Here is an 11,894-nt window from a genome sequence, read left to right on the forward strand (position 1 = left end):
ATGCCAAATCTATAGCCCGTGCTATTGTGACTTTTCTCGAGAACTGTTGTCTTAAAAAAGAGAAACTCATGGGGATAGGGACTGACAATGCCTCTGTTATGAGGCATTGTCAGTCCCTATCATGGGGTCCCGTGTGGCTCAGTTGGTAGAGCATGGTGTTTGCAACACCAGGGTTGTGGGTTCGATTCCCACGGGGGACCAGTACGAAGAAAAAAAATAAAAATGAAATGAAATGTATGCACTCACTGCACTAAGTCGCTCTGGATAAGAGCGTCTGCTAAATGACTAAAATGTAAATGTTATGACGGGGATAATCAATGGGGTCCATAAAGTGCTGAAAGAGGAGTATGGCCTCAAATATCTGGTTCTTATTCACTGTGTGTGCCACTCTCTGCTTCCAATGACACCATCCCCCGTAGTGTGGAGTACTTGGTCCGAGAGACTTATAACTGGTTTTCAGTGTCTCCAAAGCACAGGGAGGCCTACAAGGCCATACAGTGGGGGTAAAATGTATTTGATCCCCTGCTGATTTTGTACGTTTGCCCACTTACAAAGAAATGATCAGTCTATAATTTTAATGGTAGGTTTATTTGAACAGAATAACAACAGAAAAACCCATGTCAAAAATGCTATAAAATGATTTGCATTTTAATGAGGGAAATAAGTATTTGACCCCTCTGCAAAACATGACTTAGTACTTGGTGGCAAAACCCTTGTTGGCAATCACAGAGGTCAGACATTTCTTGTAGTTGGCCACCAGGTTTGCACACATTTCAGGAGGGATTTTGTCCCACTCCTCTTTGCAGATCTTCTCCAAGTCGTTAAGGTTTCGAGGCTGACGTTTGGCAACTCGAACCTTCAGCTCCCTCCTCAGATTTTCTATGGGATTAAGGTCTGGAGACTGGCTAGGCCACTCCAGGACCTTAATGTGCTTCTTCTTGAGCCACTCTTTTGTTGCCTTGGCCGTGTGTTTTGGGTCATTGTCATGCTGGAATACCCATCCACGACCTGGCTGAGGGAAGGAGGTTCTCACCCAAGATTTGACGGTACATGGCCCCGTCAAATGATGCGGTGAAGTTGTCCTGTCCCCTTAGCAGAAAAACACCCCCAAAGCATAATCTTTCCACCTCCATGTTTGACAGTGGAGATGGTGTTCTTGGGGTCATAGGCAGCATTCCTCCTCCTCCAAACACGGAGAGTTGAGTTGATGCCAAAGAGCTCCATTTTGGTCTCATCTGACCACAACACTTTCACCAGTTGTCCTCTGAATCATTCAGATGTTCATTGGCAAACTTTAGACGGGCATGTATAGGTATTCTTGAGCAGGGGGACCTTGCGGGCGCTGCAGGATTTCAGTCCTTCACGGCGTAGTGTGTTACCAATTGTTTTCTTGGTGACTATGGTCCCAGCTGCCTTGAGATCATTGACAAGATCCTCCTGTGTAGTTCTGGGCTGATTCCTCACCGTTCTCATGATCATTGCAACCCCACGAGGTGAGATCTTGCATGAAGCCCCAAGCCGAGGGATATTGACAGTTCTTTTGTGTTTCTTCCATTTGCGAATAATCGCACCAACTGTTGTCACCTTCTCACCAAGCTGGTTGGCGATGGTCTTGTAGCCCATTCCAGCCTTCTACAATCTTGTCCCTCACATCCTTGGAGAGCTCTTTGGTCTTGGCCATGGTGGAGAGTTTGGAATCTGATTTATTGATTGCTTCTGTGGACAGGTGTCTTTTTTACAGGTAACAAGCTGTGGTTAGGAGCACTCCCTTTAAGAGTGTGCTCCTAATCTCAGCTCGTTACCTGAATAAAAGACACCTGGGAGCCAGAAATCTTTCTGATTGAGGGGGTCAAATACTTATTTCCCTCATTAAAATGCAAATCAATTTATAACATTTTTGACATGTGTTTTTCTGGATATTTTTGTTGTTATTCTGTCTCTCACTGTTCAAATAAAACTACCATTAAAATTATAGACTGATCCTTTCTTTATCAGTGGGCAAACATACAAAATCAGCAGGGGATCAAATGCTTTTTTCCCCCACTGTATATGAGACCATCTGTATATGAGACCATCTCCATTGAACCCGCGGTGTCATGCATTTTGGAGCAGTGGGAGGAGCTTAGGCTGCATTTCGCAGTCGCCAGGTCCAGTGAACACTGCTACATGGCTGAGGTTTTATACTCCATGTACAGTGATCCTCAAAACATATTGTATCTGACTTTTTTGAAGTCAGTGCTGGGTGAGGTACAGTTGGCCATCAAGGCTTTTGAGGGAGAGCAAGTAGATCCTCTTAACATTTACATTTACATTTAAGTCATTTAGCAGACGCTCTTATCCAGAGCGACTTACAAATTGGTGCATTCACCTTATAATATCCAGTGGAACAACCACTTTACAATAGTGCATCTAAATCTTTTAAGGGGGGGTTAGAAGGATTTCTTTATCCTATCCCAGGTATTCCTTAACCTGTTGGGGCTAGGGGGCAGCATTTGCACGTCTGGATAAAAAAAATGTACCCGATTTAATCTGGTTACTAATCCTACCCAGTAACTAGAATATGCATATACTTATTATATATGGATAGAAAACACTCTAAAGTTTCTAAAACTGTTTGAATGGTGTCTGTGAGTATAACAGAACTCATTTGGCAGGCAAAACCCTGAGACATTTTCTGACAGGAAGTGGATACCTGATGTGTTGTATTGACTTTAAACCTATCCCATTGAAAAACACAGGGGCTTAGGAATATTTTGGCACTTCCTATTGCTTCCACTAGATGTCACCAGCCTTTACAAAGTGTTTTGAGTCTTCTGGAGGGAGATCTGACCGAACAAGAGCCATGGAACGATGATGTCCCATTAGACACCTGGCGCGCGAGTTCATGTTGGGTACCCTCGTTCCAATACGTTATAAAAGAGTATGCATTCGTCCACCTTGAATATTATTCATGTTCTGGTTAAAAAAGGCCCTAATGATTTATGCTATACAACGTTTGACATGTTTGAACGAACGGAAATATATTTTTTCCCCTCGTTCATGACGAGAAGTCCGGCTGGCTTACATCATGTGCTAACGAGACGGAGATTTTTGGACATAAATGATGAGCTTTTTTGAACAAAACTACATTCGTTATGGACCTGTGATACCTGGAAGTGACATCTGATGAAGAGAATCAAAGGTAATGGATTATTTACATAGTATTTTCGATTTTAGATCTCCCCAACATGACGTCTAGTCTGTATCGCAACGCGTATTTTTCTGGGCGCAGTGCTCAGATTATTGCAAAGTGTGATTTCCCAGTAAGGTTATTTTTAAATCTGGCAAGTTGATTGCGTTCAAGAGATGTAAATCTATAATTCTTTAAATGACAATATAATATTTTACCAATGTTTTCTAATTTTAATTATTTAATTTGTGACGCTGACTTGACTGCCGGTTATTGGAGGGAAACGATTTCCTCAACATCAATGCCATAGTAAAACGCTGTTTTTGGATATAAATATGAACTTGATAGAACTAAAAATGCATGCATTGTCTAACATAATGTCCTAGGAGTGTCATCTGATGGAGATTGTAAAAGGTTAGTGCATCATTTTAGCTGGTTTTATGGTTTTGGTGACCCTGTCTTTGACTTGACAAAACATTACACACAACTCTTGTAAATGTACTGTCCTAACATACTCTAAATTTATGCTTTCGCCGTAAAACCTTTTTGAAATCGTAAAACGTGGTTAGATTAAGGAGATGTTTATCTTTCAAATGGTGTAAAATAGTTGTATTTTTGAAAAATTTGAATTTTGACATTTATTTGGATTCAAATTTGCCGCTCTTGAAATGCACCTGCTGTTGATGGAGTGCACCACGGGTGGCACGCTAGCGTCCCACCTAGCCCCAAGAGGTTAAAGAGGTGGGGTTTCAGGTGTCTCCGGAAGGTGGTGATTGACTCCGCTGTCCTGGCGTCGTGAGGGAGCTTGTTCCACCATTGGGGTGCCAGAGCAGCGAACAGTTTTGACTGGGCTGAGCGGGAACTGTGCTTCCTCAGAGGTAGGGGGGCGAGCAGGCCAGAGGTGGATGAACGCAGTGCCCTTGTTTGGGTGTAGGGCCTGATCAGAGCCTGAAGGTACGGAGGTGCCGTTCCCCTCACAGCTCCGTAGGCAAGCACCATGGTCTTGTAGCGGATGCGAGCTTCGACTGGAAGCCAGTGGAGAGAGCGGAGGAGCGGGGTGACGTGAGAGAACTTGGGAAGGTTGAACACCAGACGGGCTGCGGCGTTCTGGATGAGTTGTAGGGGTTTAATGGCACAGGCAGGGAGCCCAGCCAACAACGAGTTGCAGTAATCCAGACGGGAGATGACAAGTGCCTGGATTAGGACCTGCGCCGCTTCCTGTGTGAGGCAGGGTCGTACTCTGCGAATGTTGTAGAGCATGAACCTACAGGATCGGGTCACCGCCTTGATGTTAGTGGAGAACGACAGGGTGTTGTCCAGGGTCACGCCGAGGCTCTTACCACTCTGGGAGGAGGATACAAGGGAGTTGTCAACCGTGATGGCGAGATCATGGAACGGGCAGTCCTTCCCCGGGAGGAAGAGCAGCTCCGTCTTGCCGAGGTTCAGCTTGAGGTGGTGATCCGTCATCCACACTGATATGTCTGCCAGACTTGCAGAGATGCGATTCGCCACCTGGTTGTCAGAAGGGGGAAAGGAGAAGATTAATTGTGTGTCATCTGCATAGCAATGATATGAGAGATCATGTGAGGATATGACAGAGCCAAGTGACTTGGTGTATAGCGAGAATAGGAGTGGGCCTAGAACAGAGCCCTGGGGGACACCAGTGGTGAGAGCACGTGGTGCGGAGACAGATTCTCGCCACGCCAACCGATAGGAGCGACCTGTCAGGTAGGACGCAATCCAAGCGTGGGCCGCGCCGGAGATGCCCAGCTCGGAGAGGGTGGAGAGGAGGATCTGATGGTTCACGGTATCAAAGGCAGCAGATAGGTCTAGAAGGATGAGAGCAGAGGAGAGAGAGTTAGCTTTAGCAGTGCGGAGAGCCTCCGTGACACAGAGAAGAGCAGTCTCAGTTGAATGCCCAGTCTTGAAACCTGACTGATTAGGATCAAGAAGGTCATTCTGAGAGAGATAGCAAGAGAGCTTTCCCAAGGACGGCACGTTCAAGAGTTTTGGAGAGAAAGGAAAGAAGGGATACTGGTCTGTAGTTGTTGACATCGGAGGTATCGAGTGTAGGTTTTTTCAGAAGGGATGCAACTCTCGCTCTCTTGAAGACGAAAGGGACGTAGCCAGCGGTCAAGGATGAGTTGATGAGCGAGGTGAGGTAGGGGAGAAGGTCTCCGGAAATGGTCTGGAGAAGAGAGGAGGGGATAGGGTCAAGTGGGCAGGTTGTTGGGCGGCCGGCCGTCACAAGACGGGAGATTTCATCTGGAGAGAGAGGGGAGAAAGAGGTCAAAGCACAGGGTAGGGCAGTGTGAGCAGGACCAGCGGTGTCGTTTGACTTAGCAAACGAGGATCGTATGTCGTCAACCTTCTTTTCAAAATGGTTGACGAAGTCATCCGCAGAGAGGGAGGAGGGGGGGGGGGGGAGGGGGAGGAGGATTCAGGAGGGAGGAGAAGGTAGCAAAGAGCTTCCTAGGGTTAGAGGCAGATGCTTGGAGTTTAGAGTGGTAGAAAGTGGCTTTAGCAGCAGAGACAGGAGAGGAAAATGTAGAGAGGAGGGAGTGAAAGGATGCCAGGTCCGCAGGGAGGCGAGTTTTCCTCCATTTCCGCTTAAGCTACTTGAAAGCTTGGTTAGCCTGATCAAGTCTGTGAGCAGCAGGGTGCTGAATCCCACTGGCAAATGTTGATGATCTCAAAGGGCCAATAGATGGATACATCAGTCCCAAACCATACCTTGGTTACCTTTTTGAGTCAAAGGCAGCTGAGCTCCACCTTGCGCCTGAGGATGAAAACAATGTCCGAAAGCGGTGTGTAGCCTTCAACATCTCCCTCACTAATAAGTTGAGGGTGAGACTGCCGTACAACAGTACATGTCAGTTTTCAATGTGGAGGAAACTCTAAAGCACAATAAGGAGAAATAGAAAAAATAACAAAGCTCCTTGGCTACTCCCCTGCAGAGATAGACAAGGTTGTCCAGCAATGGCGTGCCATCCATCTTAGTAAATGGACAAAAAATACACTTTGCTTCTGGAGTGAGATTTGGAAGTTCAGGGATGCAGCTGATATCAACCCGTTTCAAGAACTTGCCATGGCTAATGTGTCTGTGTTGTCCTTGCCACACTCAAATGCTGAAGTCGAGAGAGCATTCAGCCAGATGACTGTGGTAAAAAGCAAACTTAGAAATCAGATGTCCTTGCAGACCCTTAACTCCATCCTGTACATTCGATATGGACTGAAGCTGTCTGGTGAGGCTTGCTATGAGCACCAGCTGCCTGATGTTTTTCAGCTTTTTGGCACATCAGCTGCTTACTCATTTAAGTCAGCTCCCTCAGTTGCTGAACCTGCCATGGAGAGCCTTGACCAAAATGACGACGACCCACTCTTTCTGTGAGCCAGCACAGCCTGTGTGTGTGTGGAGGGGGGGTCTGGAGAAAAAAAACTATTAACCTGAATTAGGGCCAGACTAGTTACCATCATTTTCTCACATTGCCATTGACAGTTTTTTCTATCGTCTCTTTTTGGTCCATTTAGATTGTTAATGTAGATTGTATAGACCTTTTTTTTTATGTTTGGTTATTAAAAATGTTCATGTTTTACTGTGACTTGTTGTAGGCTCCTAAGTGGACCATAAGGTTAAAAACCAAACCAAATTAAGAAAACTAAACTAAAAAACAAAGAAATTAAATAAAAAACGAAGTAACTTCGCCAGAGTGTCTCTTTTGGGTCACTTTTGCCGGTCCCAAGCCCGGATCAAGCAGGAGGGTTGGAATTGTGATATAAAAAAAAAACAGGAATCGAGAGAAGTTCATTTGTAGTTCTAAACATATTTAGGGTGTTTTTTACTCACTTTTTGTCACTCCCACGACGTTATTCCTCTCCTACAGCGTCCATCACAATTACATGCAGATGGACAATTATGCAAATCAGGTGATGACTTCTAGCGACTTTTAGGACAGCCAATAGCTACTTTCCTTAGTGAGGAGTTGGCAACGCTGCAGCTCGCAGATACAGTGCGGGTATAGTCAACTACATGATTAGATTATTATGAACAAAAGAGCGAGATTCTTTTTATTTGTCAAACAGCAGCCAAGCATCATGTCACCAGAATAAGACCCTCAATATTGGAAAGAAACAAACTCATCACTGCACTTTCACCCCCCTTTGAAGTTCATAATTTATTTCTAGCCTAATAAACTGCCTGCTTTCCTGAGTTGTAGTGGGAGGCCCACACACACCATATCATCGCGTTAGCGCATGAAAAGGCACTTCCACTTCTCGCACAATTAATTTTACTAATACAAAAGCAACCTACCTTGTCTAGTGTACTTTGTTTTGTCGACATTTGGAAAGTTTACCAACAAATTTGCTGTTTCCATCAGGCCTGTCGTGACATTTTTTATCTGACGTACTTTACTTGCATAAAAAAGTTAGATGGAAACCTGGTTTAAGACCTGCATTTGAAATTGAATGAGATTAATCTGAATCCTGTTGACAAATTGCACTGAAAGCAGACCGTTGATTCCGAAAAGGTTATCCCACTTTTTTTCTTCTTCAAAATGATCCCAAACATTTATGCTTTAAAATTACTTCATGGTTTTCCACTCTGGGAACATATAAAACTATATTTTTCACATACTCATTTTCAGAGTATGTACATTATTTCAAAATGTACTGTAGTGAATTCACTTGCTCGAGCTGAGCAAGCATTTCAATTTGTGTGAAGTGTTGTAGAATATCAGTTTCTTGGAAAGGACACATTTTTCATAACTTTATTAAGTTAGTCCATTGAAGTTCTTTGCAATTGGCAGAAAAAAACAAGACTACAAAACAAAACACATTTTAAAATTATTATTATTTTACAGCTCCCAAGGTAACATTGTCATTCTCATAACCAGTCGTTAACCCATACATGAGCAGGAATGCTTTCACGATCAAAAAGACTGCCAAAATGTTTGGTCCCTCTTACAATGAAGAACAAGCCTATGTACCAAAAAATTCCATTATATTTAAATTCACTCTGCTTTATAGCAAAAATACATAAAATCTAAGAATGGCACAGTCACAGAGCAAATAAAATATTAACATAACCCTACTGTACTAGGTGAAAGTACCCTGTGTAGTTCTAGTACTCTTGGACCCGACCCCAATTCAGAGATGTTTGAAGACTGAAACATACTGCACCGCCATGTGTACACAGAGACAGGAGGGAGGGCACGATGACTTTAACAGATTTTCTCCCATAACAACTTGTACTGTAACATCCAGAAAGAACACAATGGATAAATTGGTACAAAGAAATGTTCTGTAAGTGATTGAAGAGTACATGCATTTCTAAAATGCAAACCTTCATCCCTGTTATGCTGGAAATCAAACAAAAAAAATCAATTTTTACCAGTAGTTGTTATTTTTACACATTTACATTTTTTTTGCGATTCTGGTTTCACATACCTTTTGTTTATAATATAAACATTTATATGATCTGCCACCATTTCAATGAGTCATGACCACGTGGCTTCTTAGAACAATTGAAGAAATTATGTTTAATTCAGTACATTCTGTAAAAAGTACCTTATAATTAGATTTTTACAATTCATAAAAAATACAGGGAAGAAAAATGTGAAACGGTCCAACAACAGTCCACTGTCCTGCAGAGGCTGTGGAACTTTTGAATCTCGAGTTGAGTCACTTATTTGCTTCCAAAAACCCGGGCAAAAGTTTGTTTGACACATTTTTCTCAAGTCTCTTCTTCATTCTGCATGTATTTCTGTCTCAGGCCTCTGCAGGGCCAGTTCAGCTGGGATGAAGGCACCCTGGCCCAAGGCAGTGGAGTACGCTCTGTTGCTGTGGCTGCCCGTGAAGCCAGGGTTGGTGGGGAAAGAGCCCGAGGAGCCACCACGGGGATTTTGCATGGGGGCCTGTGGCTGAGGTACTGCTGCTGGGTGGTAGTCATCCATGTTGTCGTAGTGGGACTGCACCGTCATGGTGCTGTGTCTCTGCTGCCCACCGTGGGGCTGGTATGAGTATTCTCTGTCTGACTTGGGCATGGCGGCTTGGCTGTAGTGCTGCTGCTGCTCTCGGACGCATTGCGACCGCTCAGCCTTGGGAGGGGCCTGCGCTTTGACGGGGGTCGACTGTTGTTGCTGGTCGTCTTTGTCCTGGTAACCACTGGGTGTTTTGGCCCTGTTCGGATGCCGGTCTGGATCGGGCCGTTGGTAGCGAGGTTGGACGCTCCGAGCTCCGTCCCCTGGGTCCTGCTGATGGGACTGGTTGCGGGGTGGGTGTTGGACTTGGTGCGAGTGGGAGGCCTGGCAGGCCCTGGAGCTGCTTTGTTTGTCCCCAGTGCCGGCCCCCTGACAGTGGTTCTCTGTCTCCATGTACATGAGGACGTCAGGGTCTGACACCAAGTGTCGGGGAGCGTGCTGGGAGCCTGGTGGTACGCCATAACACCCGTCTTTACTCTCGGCAGACATCAGCACGGATTTGCTGGGGTCTGACTTACTGCGCAGGTGTAGGGTTTCGTAACCCCCCAGGTCGCCAGGCATGAACAGGCCTAAGTTGTCATACTGAGACATGACAGGACACCTGACCTTCTGCCTTGCCCGGCTCTCCCTGCGGATGGAATGCATCCGGAGCCTTTCCGACTCATCGGGGTCCCAAGCAAAGTAGAAGGCGGCTCCCTTGGAGCCGTGGCCCGGGGGCACATCTCTGCTGAACAAGCTTTGCTCCTTTCCAGGCGGAAGGACAGGGCGGGACAGGTAGTGGTAGCCGCCCGCCTTGCCCCCCGACCGGCTGAGGGTGGGCCCCAGGTCCCGGCTGCTGAACGAGTGTAAGTGCCGCCGCCGGATGGTCCCATAGGGGTCCACGTCGTAGTAAGGGGAGTCCAGCGGGTTGGCGCCAGGCGAATAGGGGCCATAACGGTACTGCACCCGGCCATTCTCAAAGTAAGGCTGGAGCTGGGTGACGTGGTAGTCGGCCTGAGAGGACTGTTGCGACTGCTGCTGATAGGCCTTGCACTGGTAGAAGGGCCGCTGGTAGTACAAGAGCTCGTCGTCCGGAGGAACCTCGGTCCGCTGGATGGGCACCGAACGGATGGTCGAGGGCACGTGTAGCGAATGCACCCTGCGGACGGCAGGGTAAACTGGGGCTCCCTCCATGGGACCATAGCCTGGGCCGGGGGAGATGTACTCGCCCCTCCTGGGGGGCCCCCGGTGCTTCATGGACTGGTGGTAGGACCTGGAGTGAGCATGGGTGTTGTAGCGGTGGTCCGTGCGGGTACTGTAAGGTATCTGAGGCTCCGACTTGGACACGTAAGAGAGGTGTGACGGAACACTGTCTGGCCGGTAGTGGTATGAAAGTTGCCCCATGGGAATGGCCCGTTGGTGGTAGTAGGCCTCCTCAAGAGGCTCCAGTAAGGCGGCCTCTCCCTTGGTGTGGTAGAGGTAGGCTGACTGGTGGGTGGAAGACTTTAGCGCGGGAGGGGGAGGATGGGTGAGGGCCTCTTCAGGCGTGGAGGCCTCTGCCAGGATGTTGTGGAAGATGGCAGGGTTGGCAGCCTCTGTGTGGCTGAGGACAGCGGTTGCCAGTTTGCTCTCGATGGAGCGGACGGGAGGCGTTGGCGGCGTTGGTCCATGGGCATGATGGCTGGTCGCAGGCTCCATGCGGGGCTGTACTGGCTTTATGGCCTCCCATGGTCTCTCCACCTGCTCGGCTGGGGTGGGGGCCACTCTGGCGTTAGGCTGTGGATGGGGCTGTGACTGGGCCTGTGGGTGAGGATGGGACTGTATATGAGGCTGTGATTGAGGCGGAGGTTGAGGCTGCAGAACTGCCACTGGCTGCTCCAAGGGTTTCGGAAGAGTTGGCGACCAGACGCTATCATTTACATGGACCTGAAAATGAACCAAAAACAATTCCAGTTGGCTATATAGTTACAATTTCAAAGACATGCTACAAATATGACACATTTTAGGCAATTTACCTCAGGAGCAGGCAGTGGCAGGACACCCATCTCCTTGCTGCTGGGAGTGGTGGTGGAGGATCCAGTGCTGCTGACCGCTACCTGGCCCATGGCGGGCTGCTGCATCTCTGGACTCCTCCGATTGGGGGACACATTGGCAGGAGTTCTGGAGGGAGTGGTGATACACTGGTGGTGGGGGGATGCTGGTGGGGTGAAATCTATATCCTGTCTGGCTCTGGGAGGAGTGGAGGGGGACTTAGCACTGGCGGACGTACTGATGGACTGATGGCTGGCTGACTGGCTTGGCTGTTTATCAGTAGGGGTGGTGGGAGGGAGAGAGGAGGAAGGGGCGATGTTTGGGGTGGTGGTGCTTAGGGTTGGGTTCTGGGCTGCTCCTGTTCTGGGTCCCTTCTTGAGGGAAGTCTGGGGGCACAGGGCTGTGGGAGGGGTCCAGTCAAGGGAGTGTGAGGGCACCTTGGGCCTGATGGGGGACTGGGTCTGGGAGGACCTCTGGGTCAGGATGGAGTCCTGTTGGGCGGACTCTGCCATGGCCAGCATGTGGGCAGAGTTCTTCTGAGGGGGCAAGGGAGGGAGGGGGGACACGGAGGAGGAACTGAGAGGGCTAGGGGTACCCTTTGGAGAGTCCAGGCTAGCTACGGCTCCTGAGAGGGGGAAAAAAACAGAAGGGAACTGCAGTGTGAGGAAAGAGAGAAGAGAAAGTATGCTAGAGGGAAAGAAAAAAGGCGGGCTTGGTCTTCAAGAGTAGGAGAG

The 11,894-nt window shown here is 47.7% G+C and overlaps 1 protein-coding gene across 8 annotated transcripts in view; it reads right to left on the minus strand.

The window, feature by feature from the left end:
- Window positions 1-7,924: 7,924 nt before the first annotated feature.
- Window positions 7,925-11,894, minus strand: part of LOC106603643 (rho GTPase-activating protein 32) — a 248,754-nt gene continuing 244,784 nt past the window's right edge. For all 8 annotated transcript variants that reach the window (XM_014197559.3, XM_014197558.3, XM_014197556.3 and 5 more), the window contains 2 exons: window positions 11,145-11,785; window positions 7,925-11,055 (listed from right to left, as the gene is read on the minus strand). In XM_014197559.3, the coding sequence (XP_014053034.3) occupies window positions 8,917-11,055; window positions 11,145-11,785 (2,780 nt within the window). In that variant the 3' untranslated portion in view covers window positions 7,925-8,916. The remainder of the gene's footprint in view (window positions 11,056-11,144; window positions 11,786-11,894) is intronic.

The sequence above is a fragment of the Salmo salar genome, chromosome 04 (genome assembly GCF_965601325.2).
Source record: "Salmo salar chromosome 04, fSalSal1, whole genome shotgun sequence".
NCBI lineage: Eukaryota > Metazoa > Chordata > Actinopteri > Salmoniformes > Salmonidae > Salmo > Salmo salar.